Here is a 15404-nt window from a genome sequence, read left to right on the forward strand (position 1 = left end):
TGACTTCATTCCTGGGCGGGTTGTGGCTGATGCAGCTCATCGGAAGCGGGTTAAGTATGAAGCTCGATGTCAGGCGATTGGATATGGTTTCATTCCCTTCTCCTTTTCTTCTCTTGGGGAATTAGAGAAAGAGGCTGTTGCGTTACTGAAGCGGATTCAAAGGTTCTCGACGACGCAAGACATTGGGGCTCGTGCTGCAGCTCATATCTTCACTAAGGTAGGATTTGCAATAGCTAGAGGAGTGGGGGCCCAGATTGTATCTCGGCTTCCCACTAATTTATTGTAGGTTGTATGGCTTTTGTTTTTGAGATGATAATAATAATAATAATAATAATAATAATAATAATAATAATAATAATAATAATAATAATAATAATAATAATATAATCATAATCATGTTAAGGCATAATAAAGCTTAATAGTAATAGCGAGATCCTAGACATGATACTAACAAGATTAATAACAAGTCCTAGCATGTCACTAAGCAATAAAGATCAAAGCTTTAAACCTAACATGATACTAACATGCTATTAGAATAGAGTAAAGGCACCCTAAACATGATACTAGAAAGCAATAAATAACATCCTAACATGATACTAGGAATTAATCAAATCTAAGCATACTTTCTACAAGAATAGAGCAATGAGATTACATACTTTGATGCCTCGTACCTCTTTCTAATAACAAAATACACGCGTTAGTAAACTTCAATGAAAATATTAAATCAAAGAATTAAAGAATTAAATTAAATAAATGAAAGAAAGAGTTAAAAAGTTTAGACTGGATTTGGGACCAAACCCTCAGAAATTATCAACCTTTCACGTCTAGAGCGAAGGCAACTTCGAACTTGGCTAGGTGTTTCAAGATCTTATGTATGCGGAATTGTGTTTAATAAAAGGCTAGTTTAGAAAGAGAGAGAAAGAAAGCAAGTATTGCTCAAGATAGAAAATAGAGAGAATTGATTATTGTTGATGAGAATTGATGATTGAAAAAAGGGAGATATGACCTCTATTTATAAGAAAAAAGAGAGGGTCGAAGAATTAAGAAAAGAATCTAAATTCGAATCGAAATAAAACTCGTAGACAGCAGTTTTTGCGAATTTTGTTTTTATCATATCTTTTAATCTAGAAGTCCAAATAATGCATACAATATGTCGTTGGAAAGCTCTTGAAGTCTACTTTCTAATGAAATTAGAATCAGATTAAAATCTTTTTTAGATAAAAAGATATGGCCGAAATAGTAGGACGGTGTCAGTTTTGGATAAAGTTTCGTATTCCTTTCATATCTTTTTTCGTTATAGCTCGGAATTAATATTATAATATATCATTGGAAAGATAATTTCAAGATCTATCCAACCATATAAAATTTGGATAAAAAAATATGAGGCACGAAAATAATATCTGACTGTCTTTGAAGATCTTTGAATTCGAATAGAATTAGGACTTTAAAAAAGGAAAGTTTTAAAAAAGGAAAATTTATATTTAAATCGAATTCCTTGATCTTATCTTTTCAAAAAAGGATAATTAAGATCTTTTAGAAACTTTTAGAAGATTCTAATCAATCCTAATTAGTTTAGGAATAGGATTAAACCCTTGGACCCTCCTCATGATCATTGGGTCGTATGTAAATAATTAACCGGGCCTAGTTTAGTATTTTGGACATAACTTCCTCATTATTCATCAGAATCGGGCTTATAATATATTGTTGGAAAGGTCTTTTCAAGCCCCATCCAACTACACTATTATTGGACCCTTATCATGGACCAAACTAAACTGGATTGGACGTTTTCATAAAATAGAGTTGTTCTCGAAAACAGAAAGAGGAGAATTTTAATAAAAGTAACCGCAACACTAAACTTTTCACACTTTCACCTCATTCGATTATGGTTTGACGCAAAAGGTATTCATCACTGGGTTTGGTTTTGGGGAGACACAAATGGGTGTCTACAGCAACACATTTTTTTTTGTTACTTTAGTTTAAGGTAACAAATAAATATTGTTGCGTTAGATTATTAAGAGTAACATTTCTGTAAGTGTGATGAGTGACATTTATGGCACTCATTTGATCTCTTTTTGGATGAATTTTATTTCATTTTATAGCTCTTTTCCTTAGTTTTCTTTAGTTTTGCTCTTTATTTCTTTACTTTGTGCTTTTCGTAGTTAGTTTCTTTACTTTGTGCATTTTCTTGTTTATTTGTTGTTTTTCTCTATTATTTGTTTCTTTTCTTTTGTTTGTAGGTTATGATAGATTATCCAAAGATTTCCGAGCTTCCCTTCAACGATTATCATTGCTTTTAATGCCTTGTGCTAGTATTTTGAGCTTCAAGTCAAGAGGAACTCGAAGGGCAAGTTTCAAGACCGGTGCACGCAAGCGGTGGGGGCACCATCTATGCCTTGTACCCAGCAAAATGTCCATAACTTGCTGCCTACTTCGATGTTCATCACCATCATTAAAGTCGTGTGCACCAGATGATTATCCTTTTTTGAAAAGATAAGATTAAGGAATTTGATTTAAATATAAACTTTCCTTTTTTTATATAAACTTTCCTTTTTTTAAAAAAAACTTTCCTTTTTAAAGTCCTAATTTTATTTGACTTTAAAGATGTTTAAAGACAGTCAGATATTATTTTCGTGCCTAATAATTTTTATCCAAATTTTATATGGTTGGATAGATCTTGAAATTATCTTTCCAATGATATATTATAATATTAAATTCCAAGCTATAACGAAAAAGATATGAAAGGAATATGAAACTCTATCCAAAACTGACACCCTTCCACTATTTCAGCCATGTCTTTTTATCTACAAAATATTTTAATCTGATTTTAATTTGGTTGGAAAGTAGACTTCAAGAGCTTTCCAACGACATATTATATGCCTTATTTGGATTTCTGGATCAAAAGATATGATAAAAACAAAATTCGCAAAAACTGTTGTCTACGAGTTTTATTTCGATTCGGATTCTTTTCTTTATTCTTCGACCTTCTTTTTTCCTATAAATAGAGGTCATATCTCCCCTTTTTCAATCATCAACTCTCATTCAGAATCACCTAATTCTCTCTATTCTCTCTTGAGCAATATATGCTTTCTCTCTCTCTCTCTCTCTCTTTTTCTAAACTAGCTTTTTACAAACACAATTCCGCATTCACAAGATTTAGAATCATCTAGCCAAGTTCGAAGTTGCCTTCGCCCTAGATGTGCAAGGTTTAATATTTTCTGAGGGTTTGGTCCATATCTAGTCAAAACTTTATTTAATTTAATTCTTTGATTTAATATTTTTATTGAAGTTTACAAACTTGTGTATTTTGTTATTAGAAAGAGGTACGAGGCTTCAAAGTAAGTAGATTAGCTTACTCTCTATTTCATTCACAATGTAGAAAGCATGTTTATTATTGTTTAATATTCCTAGTATCATGTTAGGATGTTTAATATTCCTAGTTTCATGTTAGGATGTTTTTATTGCTTTCTAGAATCATGTTTAGGTTGCCTCTTATTATTTCTAATATTATGTTAGTACCATGTTAGGTTTAAAGCTTTTATTTTTATTGCTTAGTTACATGCTAGGATTTGTTATTAATCTTGTTAGTATCATGCCTAGGATCTTGCTATTATTTAAGCTTTATTATTAACATGATTTTGATTATGTTATCATGATTATGATTATTATTATGTTGCTTGATATATTATTGTTATTGCTTGATCACGCCTTTTATGCTTGTTAAAGGGAATTTGTACTTGAAATCACGCTTAATAAGATAATTAATAATTTGGTTTAGGCTAATATGATTTTAATTCAAGTGATCGCCAATAATAGATTTATTTGTGCATTAATATTCCACTAACATAGATTAAACAGGTTTAGGGTTAATTTAATGTTTGCATGTTAGTCAAAAAGCGCACATGAATACGAGTAGAACAAAGTAGAGGCCTATTTTATAGGGCGGGTCCTTTCTTTTGTAGATTGGATTCGTACCCTCATCCCCGAACCCTATTTGGTTCCTGACCTTATGGAGTTGACGATCTCCTGGATCGTTTTTGGTTTACAAGTTCCTAAAACTTGTTGGCGACTCTTTTGCTCTAGCTTTCTTCCCTTTGGAACGTCACCATACTTTAGTGTATGATCACAGTGGGGTTCAAGTTTGGGGTTATGATGCTTGAAATATTTCCTACACTTAAACAATTCAATTGACTCAACATACTTACTAACTAATTCCAAACACTTGACTCTATATATTCAATTTAATTATTTAGTTTGGAGTAAGCAATAGACAAGGTTGTCCAACCCATGCTCCATTTGGAACATCAATAAAGAAAACCCCATTCCTCCTTTCGAAAACATCAATAAACATCTAATGACCACGGTCGCGACTCTGTGACCGTAGTTAATATGAGATCTCACCTAACTCCTAGTTTTGAAAAATATTTGAAACAAGAGACTTGTAGATCAGACGGCCTCGAGAAAAGTACACGGCTAATACCCCATGTACCCTAACCCCTGATTGTCATTAATCTAGAAGTGCACCCATCTAGAGTTTTATTGCTCATCCATCTTGCACTTTACGTGATTTACAGGTTTAGACTTGGTGATGTCTCATATGCAAACAATACAATCAATCCAATATAATTCAACATGTTTGCATCCATAATTCCATACAAACATAACCAATTCACCAAAACATGTCTCATAAACATAAGCACATGAATTAAATCAATGTGTAACCAAACACTTTCCATCCAAGTGTTCCCTAATCATGAAACTAAGTTTTTTCCTTTTGGTACCTAAACATGATACTATTTGTAACGAAGTAGACATGTACGTATCTCGTATAAACAATCCTTTGTGCTACTTTTAATCACTTAAAATTCTCCTAGAGAAGAATCACTTCCTAGAAAACAACCAACAATTAATATTACTAACCCAAGTAATTTCTAAAAATATAATATGATGAAAAACCTCTTAAAACTTCAAAAAACATATATTTATGATTAACTAATAATTAATTTTATTAATCAAACTCATTATAAAATTTGAAGCATAAAAAAACTTCGTTAAAAATCGAAAATCATATTTAGAGGCTGAATTTGGCCACGAGAGGGTGGTGATCACTACCAATTGTAGTGAGTCTTTCTTAAAACATTGTTTCCATATGGAAATAACTACTTTTTTTATCAAAATCGGATGAGTTCAGAACCTGATCGAGATTAAAACGGGATTAATATTAACGAACCAAAATCTAAAAATTAAAACACGAATTTACGTGTTCAAAATAATATGGAATTAAGTTAAACTAATAGTAGTTATAATCACCAAAATTTCAAAACATCATTACTATAAAAGGAGCTTGCCCAGGTTACTTATCATGAGTAACTTCAAATGTCACTCAAATGGCATTAAGCGTAAATAATGGCATTGGTTTGCAATTAAATCTGTTATTTTAATGAGGCTAGGTGAGTTGGCAAGAAGGAGTTTAGAGTTATATGTTTAACGAGGTTAACTTGAGGTTTTGAAGGGTTAACTTGAGGTTTTGAAGGGTTAAGTCACGAAGACAGGGGAAACAAAAAGGGGGGCTCGACGACAGCCGTAGTTGTGGTGTCTCAATTAGGTCGACGATCGACGAATGTCCTGTGGTGTAGGCAAGTGACGACGTTGTTTAAGGTGCGTAATTGCTGATATTGCTGTGCTAGCTGCAAAATTGTTAGTGTTTATTGTTATTTAAATTTTGTCGGACATATTTGCGTGTACTTGTTGGATTGAAGTTTGAAATTGTTGATTTTGGGGTTGTTTGGTTGATTAATCGCTGAAATTAATTGTGATTTCGGCTGGAGTTTGGTTTGGTTTGTTTTTGGTTGGTGTATGCTTTAGTTTGGTAATAATTTTTGTGTGGATTGTTTTCGTTTGTATTAATTAGCTTTGCTTGCATTGAAATTTTGTTTGATGTTGCCTTCGTTTTTGTCCTGCACTCCTTTGCAATTGCACAATGAATTGGTGTATAAAGGAGTTGAGTTTGCATTGAATTTTTGTTTTATGTTGCACTCCATTTTAGTGTGGTTGTGTTTAAGTTTTATTAGATGCAATTGTTGTGTGGTCTGTAGTGTGGATTTGATTTTTTTTTTTCTGGGTTAGTTATGGTTTTCAATCTGTGATTGTAGGATTAAATGGATGCAATTGATGGGGAACTTAGTGATTTTATTGCGTTTATGCAAACTGAGTTGTGCAGCAGTCCTAGTACATCCCCATTGGTTTCGATTGATGAAAATAAATGCATTACTCCCCAAAGTGGAACTTACTGGTTCTAGATTCTGTAGAAACTTGCACTGCTGTCATGTCACCACCCATTGGTACTACTCATACAATTGACACCATACATTCAAGTAATAGGGGTGTCCTTGTGTTAGAGCCTCCGAAGGTAGGTATGATTTTCAAAAACTGGGAAGATGTTGAAAGGTATTATAAAGAGTATGTTGAACAAGTAGGTTTAGGGGTGACTAGGTGTCAGTGGTCTTCATCTAAGAAAGATAAGAATGTAAAGGTTCAATGTACATGGAGGTGTGAGTGTTGGGGCCCACCTAACCTCAGGGCCAGAAGGGAAGCAAACAAATGGGCGAAGGCCATGAGTGAGGGTGGTACTGGAGGTGTTGTGAATGGTGTAATTGGTGAGGATGAGCTTGCCTGTGGGAAAAGGAAGTCCAAGAAATGCTTTTGCCTTGCAATGTTATATGCTGGTGTTACTGCAGAAGGTTCTTGGGAGGTTAGAAAGGTTAAGTTGAATCATGTGCATGAGGTGAACCCTGATTTGTCTAAATTAGTCAAAGAATACCGTATGAAGAAGTACACCGCTACAGTGAAGAGGAGGTTAGCCAATTATTTTGGTGTAGGGGTTCCTGTTAGAAAGATTCATGGTTGCTTAGCTGTGGATAAAGGGGGTGTTGAAAACATGCCAAGTGTTAAGGACCTCCAACATGAGGTGTACAAGGAGAGGAGGCTTAAAATGCAAGGTGGAGATGCTGCCGCCATGATGAGGTATTTTGAATACATGCAACGGGACAACCAAAAATTTTATCATGCTAGTCGGTTAGATGAAGAGGGTCGATTGAAAGACGTTATGTGGGTTAATGCTCGTAGCCGTGATGCTTATGAGGATTTTGGTAATGCGGTGTGTTTTGATGCAACTTATTTGACTAACGAGTACGAGTTGCCATTTGCTAATTTTGTGGGGGCCAACCATCACGGCCAATCCATCCTCCTTGGATGTGCTCTTATCTCTCATGAAACCACAGAGACTTATATATGGGTGTTTGAGCAATGGTTGCTGGCCATGAACAACAAAGCTCCTCAGGCAATACTCACTGATCAAGCACCTGCAATGCGTAGAGCATTGGCTGAAGTTATGCCCGGTTGTAGGCATAGATGGTGCATTTGGCATATTATGAAGAAACTGCCAGAGAAACTTAGGAAGCTAGAGCTGTAAGTTGTTTAGCAATACGTGTTTGTCTATGTTTTAATGTCTATTAGTTTAGTTATAAATTGCTTATTCCTACAGGTAACTTTGTTGTATGTAATGTCTCTTGTGAGAGCTCCTAGGTTCATAATTTGCTATAGTTTTTAGTTAGAGTTTAATCATTATTAAACTTGGTAGATTTGAAATTGTCATAATATTTAAACGGGAGGCTCATGAGGAGTAACCTGACAGTTGTTTTTTTTAAGTACACAGAAATGAACTAGAAAGTAGAAAGAAATGTTTTTATTTTGTTACAATTGAAATTTGACGGAGTAGACTACATTTCTAACTACATTTTTATTTTGTTACAATTGAAATTTGACGGAATTTATTTAACTACATTTTTTTGGAATAGATTTATTTAACATGCCTTTGAAATCTAAAAATGGAAAAGAAATAAACATAGAGCATAGATACAACGACTTCAAAAATCCCTTGTTGTATTCCAATGATATGGTTTTAGTAATATTTGTAATGTTTGAGCAGATACAACGACTTCAGAAATCCGTTGAAGGCCGTCATATACGAGAGCTTTACGGCGGAAGAGTTTGAAAGTAGTTGGTGTGCTTTAATGAAAGAGTATGACCTCGAGGGAAATGATTGGTTGGAGGGGTTGTACGATGAGAGACACATGTGGGTGCCAGCCTTGATAAGTGACTTTTATGTCACTTTTAGGGTATTTATCGAGTCGTTTCTCGGCTTATTTTCCAATAATTTAACCTTAGTTGTCCTTTATTTCTTTTATTTACTTATTCTCGTCTTTTATCTTTATTTCGAGTATTTTAGTAGTTTTTAATAGTTTATAGTTTATTTTCTTAATTTATTTAATTTATCTTATTTTCTTTGTTCTTATTTTAAGTTTTTAGTTCTTGTTATTTAATAAGTTCCTAGTTTCTTTTATTTTCTTATTTTATTTTATTTTCATATTTGTTTTACTTTATTTTACTTAATTTCTTTTGATTTTATTTTTAAGTTTATTTTATTTTATGTTATTTTTATTTTATTTTGTCTTTTGATAATACCCTCGTGTTTTCGTTGTAGGACGAGTTTGGTGTTTCGGGTTTTAAAGTCGTGTTCGAGTTCAAAGTCCGGGATTCGAGGCACAAATTTGAGTCAAGCCCCTGCTGTCAGCCTTATCCTTCACCACAGCATTGCCTATCCTCCACCACACACTCCCAACGCGCCACCTCTGCCTCCAGTCAATACCCACGCAATCCCACACACACACAGCAACAGCAACAGCAACCCAACATCACCAGCAATAATTGCACCTCACGCAACAACAACACCACCGCAACCACTACACCAGCCACCTACCAGCACCAACCTTCACCCCGCAACAAACCCAACACCAACACCAACAGCAACCCTCACTTCCCTGCTTCACGCCATCAACAACACCAACAGCAGCGACAACACAACATCACCAACACCACCGCAACCAACACCGCAACACCTGCTACGCCTCCCAACGCACCACCTCACCTCAAATTCAACTCCAATTACAGCAGCCACCACCAATTCGCATCTCCAATCACACCGACACCGCACAAATTCACAGCAAGGAGCTACCCAACTACTCGCGGCCGCGCATCCCTGTCAGAAGGCGCACAAATTGGAGCCCAAAACAGAGTCAAGGCAGAAGGTTTGCGCGACCTCTGCGCGACGTCTTCGCGGGCGCACAATTGTGGGTCAATCACGAGCTTTTCACGTGATTTTTATGAAGATTGGACAGCCACGATTAATGCTTGATTATGACGATGAAGTATGAACGGTGATGATGGTTTCTTGCGTGGTGTTGGATGACGAACAGAGCAGCCAAGGAATTCGAAGTGAAGAAGGAGTTTGGAGGGTTGATACACTGATTGTTTCGTGGGTTGGAATTGGGGATTTTTTGGGTTTTAATTTCTTTTATTTTTTTTTTATTTCCTTTTCTTTTTCCTTTCCTTTTTTTTCTTTTGTTTATTTTGTTTTATTTTTCTATTTTTATTTCTCTTTTCTTTTATTATTTTAGCTTGTAATATAAATACCCCTTTGGGGTTATTTTGTCTCAACTTTCAATAACTTTCAATCAATAATTTATTCTACCCTAGATTAGATTAGAGTAGTTTTAGTTCCTATATTTTCTCTCTCTTAGGGTTAGATTAGGAGTTTCTCTCTCTAGTTTAGGAGTAGTTTAGAGAGAGAAAGCTTGGAGTTTTCATGGAGTTTCTGGGATTTTGAGAAGCAATTTGTGGATTTTACCTCTCATAAATTCAATGAGTCTTCCTAACTTTCTCTCACATTTATTGCTTTCATTTATTATTGTTTTTGCTTATTTATTTGTTATTTTGAGTAGATTGATTAGTTTATTTATTTAATCTTGTTTTTATTAATACTTTACCTTATTTTCTATGTTTTTGTTCATCATGTTAGCTTAGATTTTGTTCTAGGGAAATGGATGAAGGTTATGTTAATTAATTTAATGATTGATTGTGATTAGTATGAAATTGTTTCTTGATTATTGTGTATGGATGATGCTTAAATGGATTAGAATCTTTCTAGCTAATTGATTCTATGCTTTTAATTGTGCTTTCAATCAATTGTGCGAGAGTGAGTTGGTTGATGGTCTAAATTCTTCCATACCTTTGCTAGGCTAGTTGCACGAGAGTGAATTAGTTTACTAGGATAATTAACACGCTTAATTGTGCGAGAGTGAGTTAAATGTGTTGATTGTTCCTAATCAAGGGCATTTTCATCTAATTATTTGATGTTGTTGAATGTATTGATGTAATTGGATTCCACTTTCCCTAGTCTTAGTTATTTGCTCCTAGTTGTGTTTAGTTTAACCTCTCTCTATCTCACAAGCTTCCCTAGTAGTCTAATAAGCACAAATTGATACACTTAGTCCTTTTGGGTTCGACCCTTTACTTACCCCTATACTTGTATTAGGGTAGTTTAGGTTTTATAAATTTCTAATTTGATTAGGGTTAGTAGACCAACGACACTACTTAAACCCGCGATCAAATTTTGGCGTCGTTGCCGGGGACTAGGGCGTTCATTAGTTTGTGTTGATTAGATTAGCTAGATTCTTGTATATTATTTGATTTTTGTTTGCTTTTCTTTGTTCTTTGTATAAAAATGGCATGTTTATCCTTTCCTCAATTTGATGATGAACCCTTTTACGCTTACTTTGATAGATTAGATGGTTTTCTTAGTTTCCATGGATGTTCTCTTAGTGATGCTTGTGGAATAGCTTATTGGGGCATGAATGAGTATACTAGGGGTATGGTTGAGAATATGCACAATGGTATATTCCGTCATTTGTCTATGCATGATGCTTGGAATTTTTTCACTTGGCTTGCTAGAGATTCTTATGATAGAGAATGTAATGTTTCTTGTTTTGATTCTCAATATCAAGATTCTTGTAATTTTTGCATGAATTCTCTTGATACTTCTAATGTGCCTTGTGATGATCCAAATATGCATGTTGACCCCCTCCCCTCTTATGCTCATTGTGATGAGGTTTGTGCTAATTTTGATAATATGCAATTTGATTTTGATCATGAACCTCAACCCGATAACATTACTCCCCAAATTCTTTCTCAAATACAATATCTCACCCAACAACTCCAAGAGCTTCAAGAGGAACAGAAATTGAGAGAAGTGAGGCTTGCCCAAGTGATGAGTGCTATGATTGATGTAAATGGATGTGAGGCACCTCATTTGGAGTGTGAGAGTGTTTTTGAGGATGACGTGGGCCAAGGGTGTGAAGGCGAGAAGAGATTTTCTTGTGATGAGAGGATTTTTGAGGACTTTGATCCTTTTCATTCCCCTTTTGAGCTTGAGTGCCATCCTTCCCCTTATTCACCCCCTTTGAGAGCTTCCCATGGTGAGGATGTGAGTGAGCCATCTTCCATTTTGAATGAGGGGGTTCATGAGGATGATGATGATGAGTTTGAGCTACCAAGAGAGATTGAGAGTCCCTTGAGTGATGGTGGAAGAGTTGAGAATGAAGAAAATGTCGATTTTGAGGATTCCAACCCCCTTCCCTATCTTGATGAGTCTACTTTGCATGTTTGTGACCCTTCTATCCATGAGTCTTTGGATTCTTTTGAGGTTATGGCTAGTATGTTTGTTGAAGGTGTAGCAAAGCATTATAGCCTTTTGAGAGAGTTCATTGGCAATGCTTTATGGGAAAGGGATGAGTTTGAGAGAAACCTATATCCTTTCATGCATGGTTTAGAGACTCTAGGCTTTGAGTTTGTTGAGGGAGTCGTTGTGCATCGTTGTGATAGAGAGGACGATGAGGTTGTTTTTCTTGGAGAGTTTTTGTTTGAGGGAGATGTGAGTCATGAGTGCCCTTTTAAGAATTCTATGATTGATTTTCATGCCCTCATTGGTGATGTGAGGCCTTGTGAGACCATTGTTTCTCCTCCCCTTCCTCATGTCCCTTTCTCAAGGAAATTTGACCACATCCCCTACTATCCTATGTTCCTCCCCTCTTTTGTCTTAAAGCCTATTGAGGACCCTCTCTTGTTTGTTGAGACTCCTCCTTCTCATCCTCCCATTGTTGAGGAAATGGGTGATTGTGCCACCCAAAAATATTCTGAGGAGAGTTTGCCTTATTTTTCTTCTTTTTTTTCTTCTTATTTTCTTGATTTTTCTTTTGATTTTTCTTCTTTCTTTTGGCATCTTCCTCCTCACTTACGTGCAATAATCTTGTTGCACGTCCTCCTTCCGTCATTTGCCTACTATTTATCTTATGAAATGTGTAGTAGTGCATTTGATAAGCTCTTGCGTTCGTTGCAATATTATTTACTAGAGCGGTCTCGCTTGGACGTTAAACAAGCCTTTCTCGGGAAGTAACCCGAGGTTTTTATTGCTTTCATTTTCTTTTGTTTTTAGATTAGATTTTCTCTCATGGAAATGTTTGTGTGCCTTTTGCTAGGTACATGACTTGATATACACTTATGCATTGGTTTGGATCAAGAATCTGTAATACCCCGTATTTTCATACGTATTTTCCTAATTAATTAATTAAGGATTATTTCATAAAAAGGGTATTTTAGTAAATTTATTATTTGGAGCCAAAATAATACTTGAATTTTGGCGCCAAAAGCATTTTGAAAACTAATCATTATTTTGGATAAGATTTATTATCCATTTATCTTATTTTAAAAACCGGATTATTTACATATTTCGGATATTTTAATTTAAGAAAAATAATATTTTATAAATTAATTATTATGGCCAAAAATTCCCACTTATTTAGCTAGGAAATTTGGATTTTCTATGTATAGAAAATATGATTTTCTTAGTTAATTATTGGTGAATAATTGGTATTTCTATTAATTAATTATTTATTTAATTATTCTATATTATTTACACAATTATTTTTATTCCTTAAACCGAGCAAAATCTTCCTAATTACTTGTAAGGGAATCTCCTATTTTCCTTAATTCTAATTCTCCATCTTTTTAGTATCCAATCATCATATTCTCTTGCCTTTTGTTCCTCTTGATTATTCCCCAAGTAATTCTAATTTCCTTATTATTTTTCATGACATACATACCTTCCATATTCAAGTATACACAATCACCTTAATATCCAAACTTTCCTTAATTCTTTATTCACTTCTCCAAGTATTCTCTTAAACCCTAATTACCATAATTGTTTCTACATTTTCCTACCATAATTCATGCTCATACTAGCCTATAAATACCCCTTCATACCTCTCACATTCTTCACACCAATTCTCTTCTTTTCTTCTCCTCAATTTTACACAAATCATCCCGTTTATCTTTGAAGCCAATTTTCGGGCACTTCTGGTCCCTTTTTGGGGTATTGACGTTTCATAGAAGATTGTTCCTCTCAAAAAATCCTTGAGGTTAGGCTCAAGAATCACCCAATTCGGAGTTATATCGAAGGAGTTATAGCCTCTGCAAGTTCTGCCTATTATTTCCTACGCAAATCCAATTCTTCTTTTTTCCTTGGCTTCTTATCGTTTCTTCTTCTCTTCTCTTATTCAAGTATTATTATTATTATTATGGGGGATTTATAAAAATTATTATGAGTAGTTTTAATTATATAAAATCATATTTTTAATGATGTTTATTAGAAAATAATTTAAAAGGTTCATGTACATATAGTGGGGGGCTTTTAATTATTTGTTAACCTTATATTGATTAAGGTTATATTTATTTGTAGGGTGTGTTCGATCAAGATTCTTGAGGTTCTTTTGGTGTGTATAGCTAAGCAAGGATCAAGGTACGTTAGGTGGCTAGATACCTTTAAAAGTGATTGGTTTGAATAACATGTTTTATATGATTCGATTGGTGATTGAATTAAATTGATTTGAATTGTGATTTTGAAATAAATTATGTTTGGAGGTATTGATAAAAGTATTCTGAATGATTGATTTTTAAATCATGTTTTGAATGGTTTGATCGAATTACTTATCATGTTTTAAGGAATTGATTTGAAAAGTTTATTGAATTAAATAAAAGGTTTTCAAGGAAGAGTTATTGATTTTGAAAAGTATTAATATGAGATTTTATTCTCAAGTATTTATTTAAAAGGTTTTGATTTCGAAAGCATGTGGAAGGAGTTTGAATTATATTGGAATTATTGGATATTAAAAGGATTTATTATTGAACCATTGAAATATTATTATTAATGCTTTATAAGCATGTTGGTAATCCCACTATGCGGATTTGGTTTATTGATAAGACTATGGACTTTGTATGACCTAGTCTTTCCTCAAGAATAGCCTTGTAATATAAGGAGACTAGCTTGGGGGGTGTGCACACTTGGGTGAGGAATTGGATTTAAAGAAATTGGTTCAAAAAGGAATTGGATTTTTAAAGGAATTGGTTTATCAATTATTTTGAATGTTGAATCATTGGAATTGGTTTTGAACCATGAGTTTTGGAATTATTGGATTATTTATTGGAATTGGTTTTAAAAGCATGTTTGCAAATAAATTGAGTTTACATTATCTTGTACTTATCGTACATAGCATATTTTGCTAATCCGTATTTTCTATTTGTTTTGGTTCGCCCTGTTTACCGTAATGGTAAGCAGTGTTGACTATTTTCAGGTGGAGTCATGAATGAGCATATGGGAGTCCCGGGATTTGCTTCACCTAGTTTAGGAATGTTGTTCTTGTGTTTATTTTGAGTACTCATAACAATGTTACTATTTTCATAAGTATTAATAAAGAAGAGTATTGGAGTTTCCGCTGCAGAGTATTGTTATTTTTAGTAAGTTGAGTAGCCTTGCGTAATCACGCGGCGGTAACACGCCCAAGTCTATCTCTACGGTATAATTATACGTATTATAATAGTATTTCCGTAGAGGGAGATTTGGGGGTGTTACAAAGTGGTATCAGTTTTAACGGTCCTAAAAAGATTAAAATTAGTTTAATAATAAAAATGGTGGGTGGACTTAAGAAGGGCATATAGGATAGATAGAGTTTCGCATTTGTGTGAGAGTCAAAAGCATTATTTTTACTTAAAAACTATTTTCCTATTTGTGGAAATATGAAGGAGAAAAGGATTCTCGAGTTCTCTACGGAGGCCTATAATGGGTACGTCTCTCTGTCTAGGAAAGGCTCACCTCAACGTCGTAGGTAACTTTCCTGGGAGACGCGGGCTTGACCGTCCTTTAATCTTGATTTAAGTACATATTTATTATTTTCGAAAATAAAAAGAATTGAAATTATTTGAACTTAAGTATGCGATTATGTGTGCATTAAAGTTGGTGTTAAAACACCTTAGAGTATGGTCTAGAGGTCTGAATTTTTGAGTTATTGCCCATGGTTGGGTGATCTTGAGTATGCTTGGTTTATCATTGAGTTATGAATTGCTTAATGCAAATGGAATTTATGAGTTGAGTTGCTTATGTGAAATACCATAAAATTGAT

At 34.3% G+C, this 15404-nt stretch overlaps 1 protein-coding gene across 1 annotated transcript; it reads left to right on the forward strand.

Moving 5' to 3' along the window:
- Positions 1–6259: 6259 nt before the first annotated feature.
- Positions 6260–7468, forward strand: LOC145596911 (protein FAR-RED IMPAIRED RESPONSE 1-like). Its single transcript, XM_081653103.1, has one exon. It carries the CDS (start codon positions 6260–6262, stop codon positions 7466–7468), a length of 1209 nt encoding a protein of 402 aa, XP_081509229.1.
- The last annotated feature ends 7936 nt before the right edge of the window (positions 7469–15404 follow it).

This window comes from Chenopodium album, chromosome 20 (genome assembly GCF_948465745.1).
Source record: "Chenopodium album chromosome 20, dcCheAlbu1.1, whole genome shotgun sequence".
NCBI lineage: Eukaryota > Viridiplantae > Streptophyta > Magnoliopsida > Caryophyllales > Amaranthaceae > Chenopodium > Chenopodium album.

Excerpts from the sequence above, each read along its gene's own strand:
- LOC145596911 (XM_081653103.1), top strand. The coding sequence starts at position 6,260 with ATGCATTACTCCCCAAAGTGGAACTTACTGGTTCTAGATTCTGTAGAA.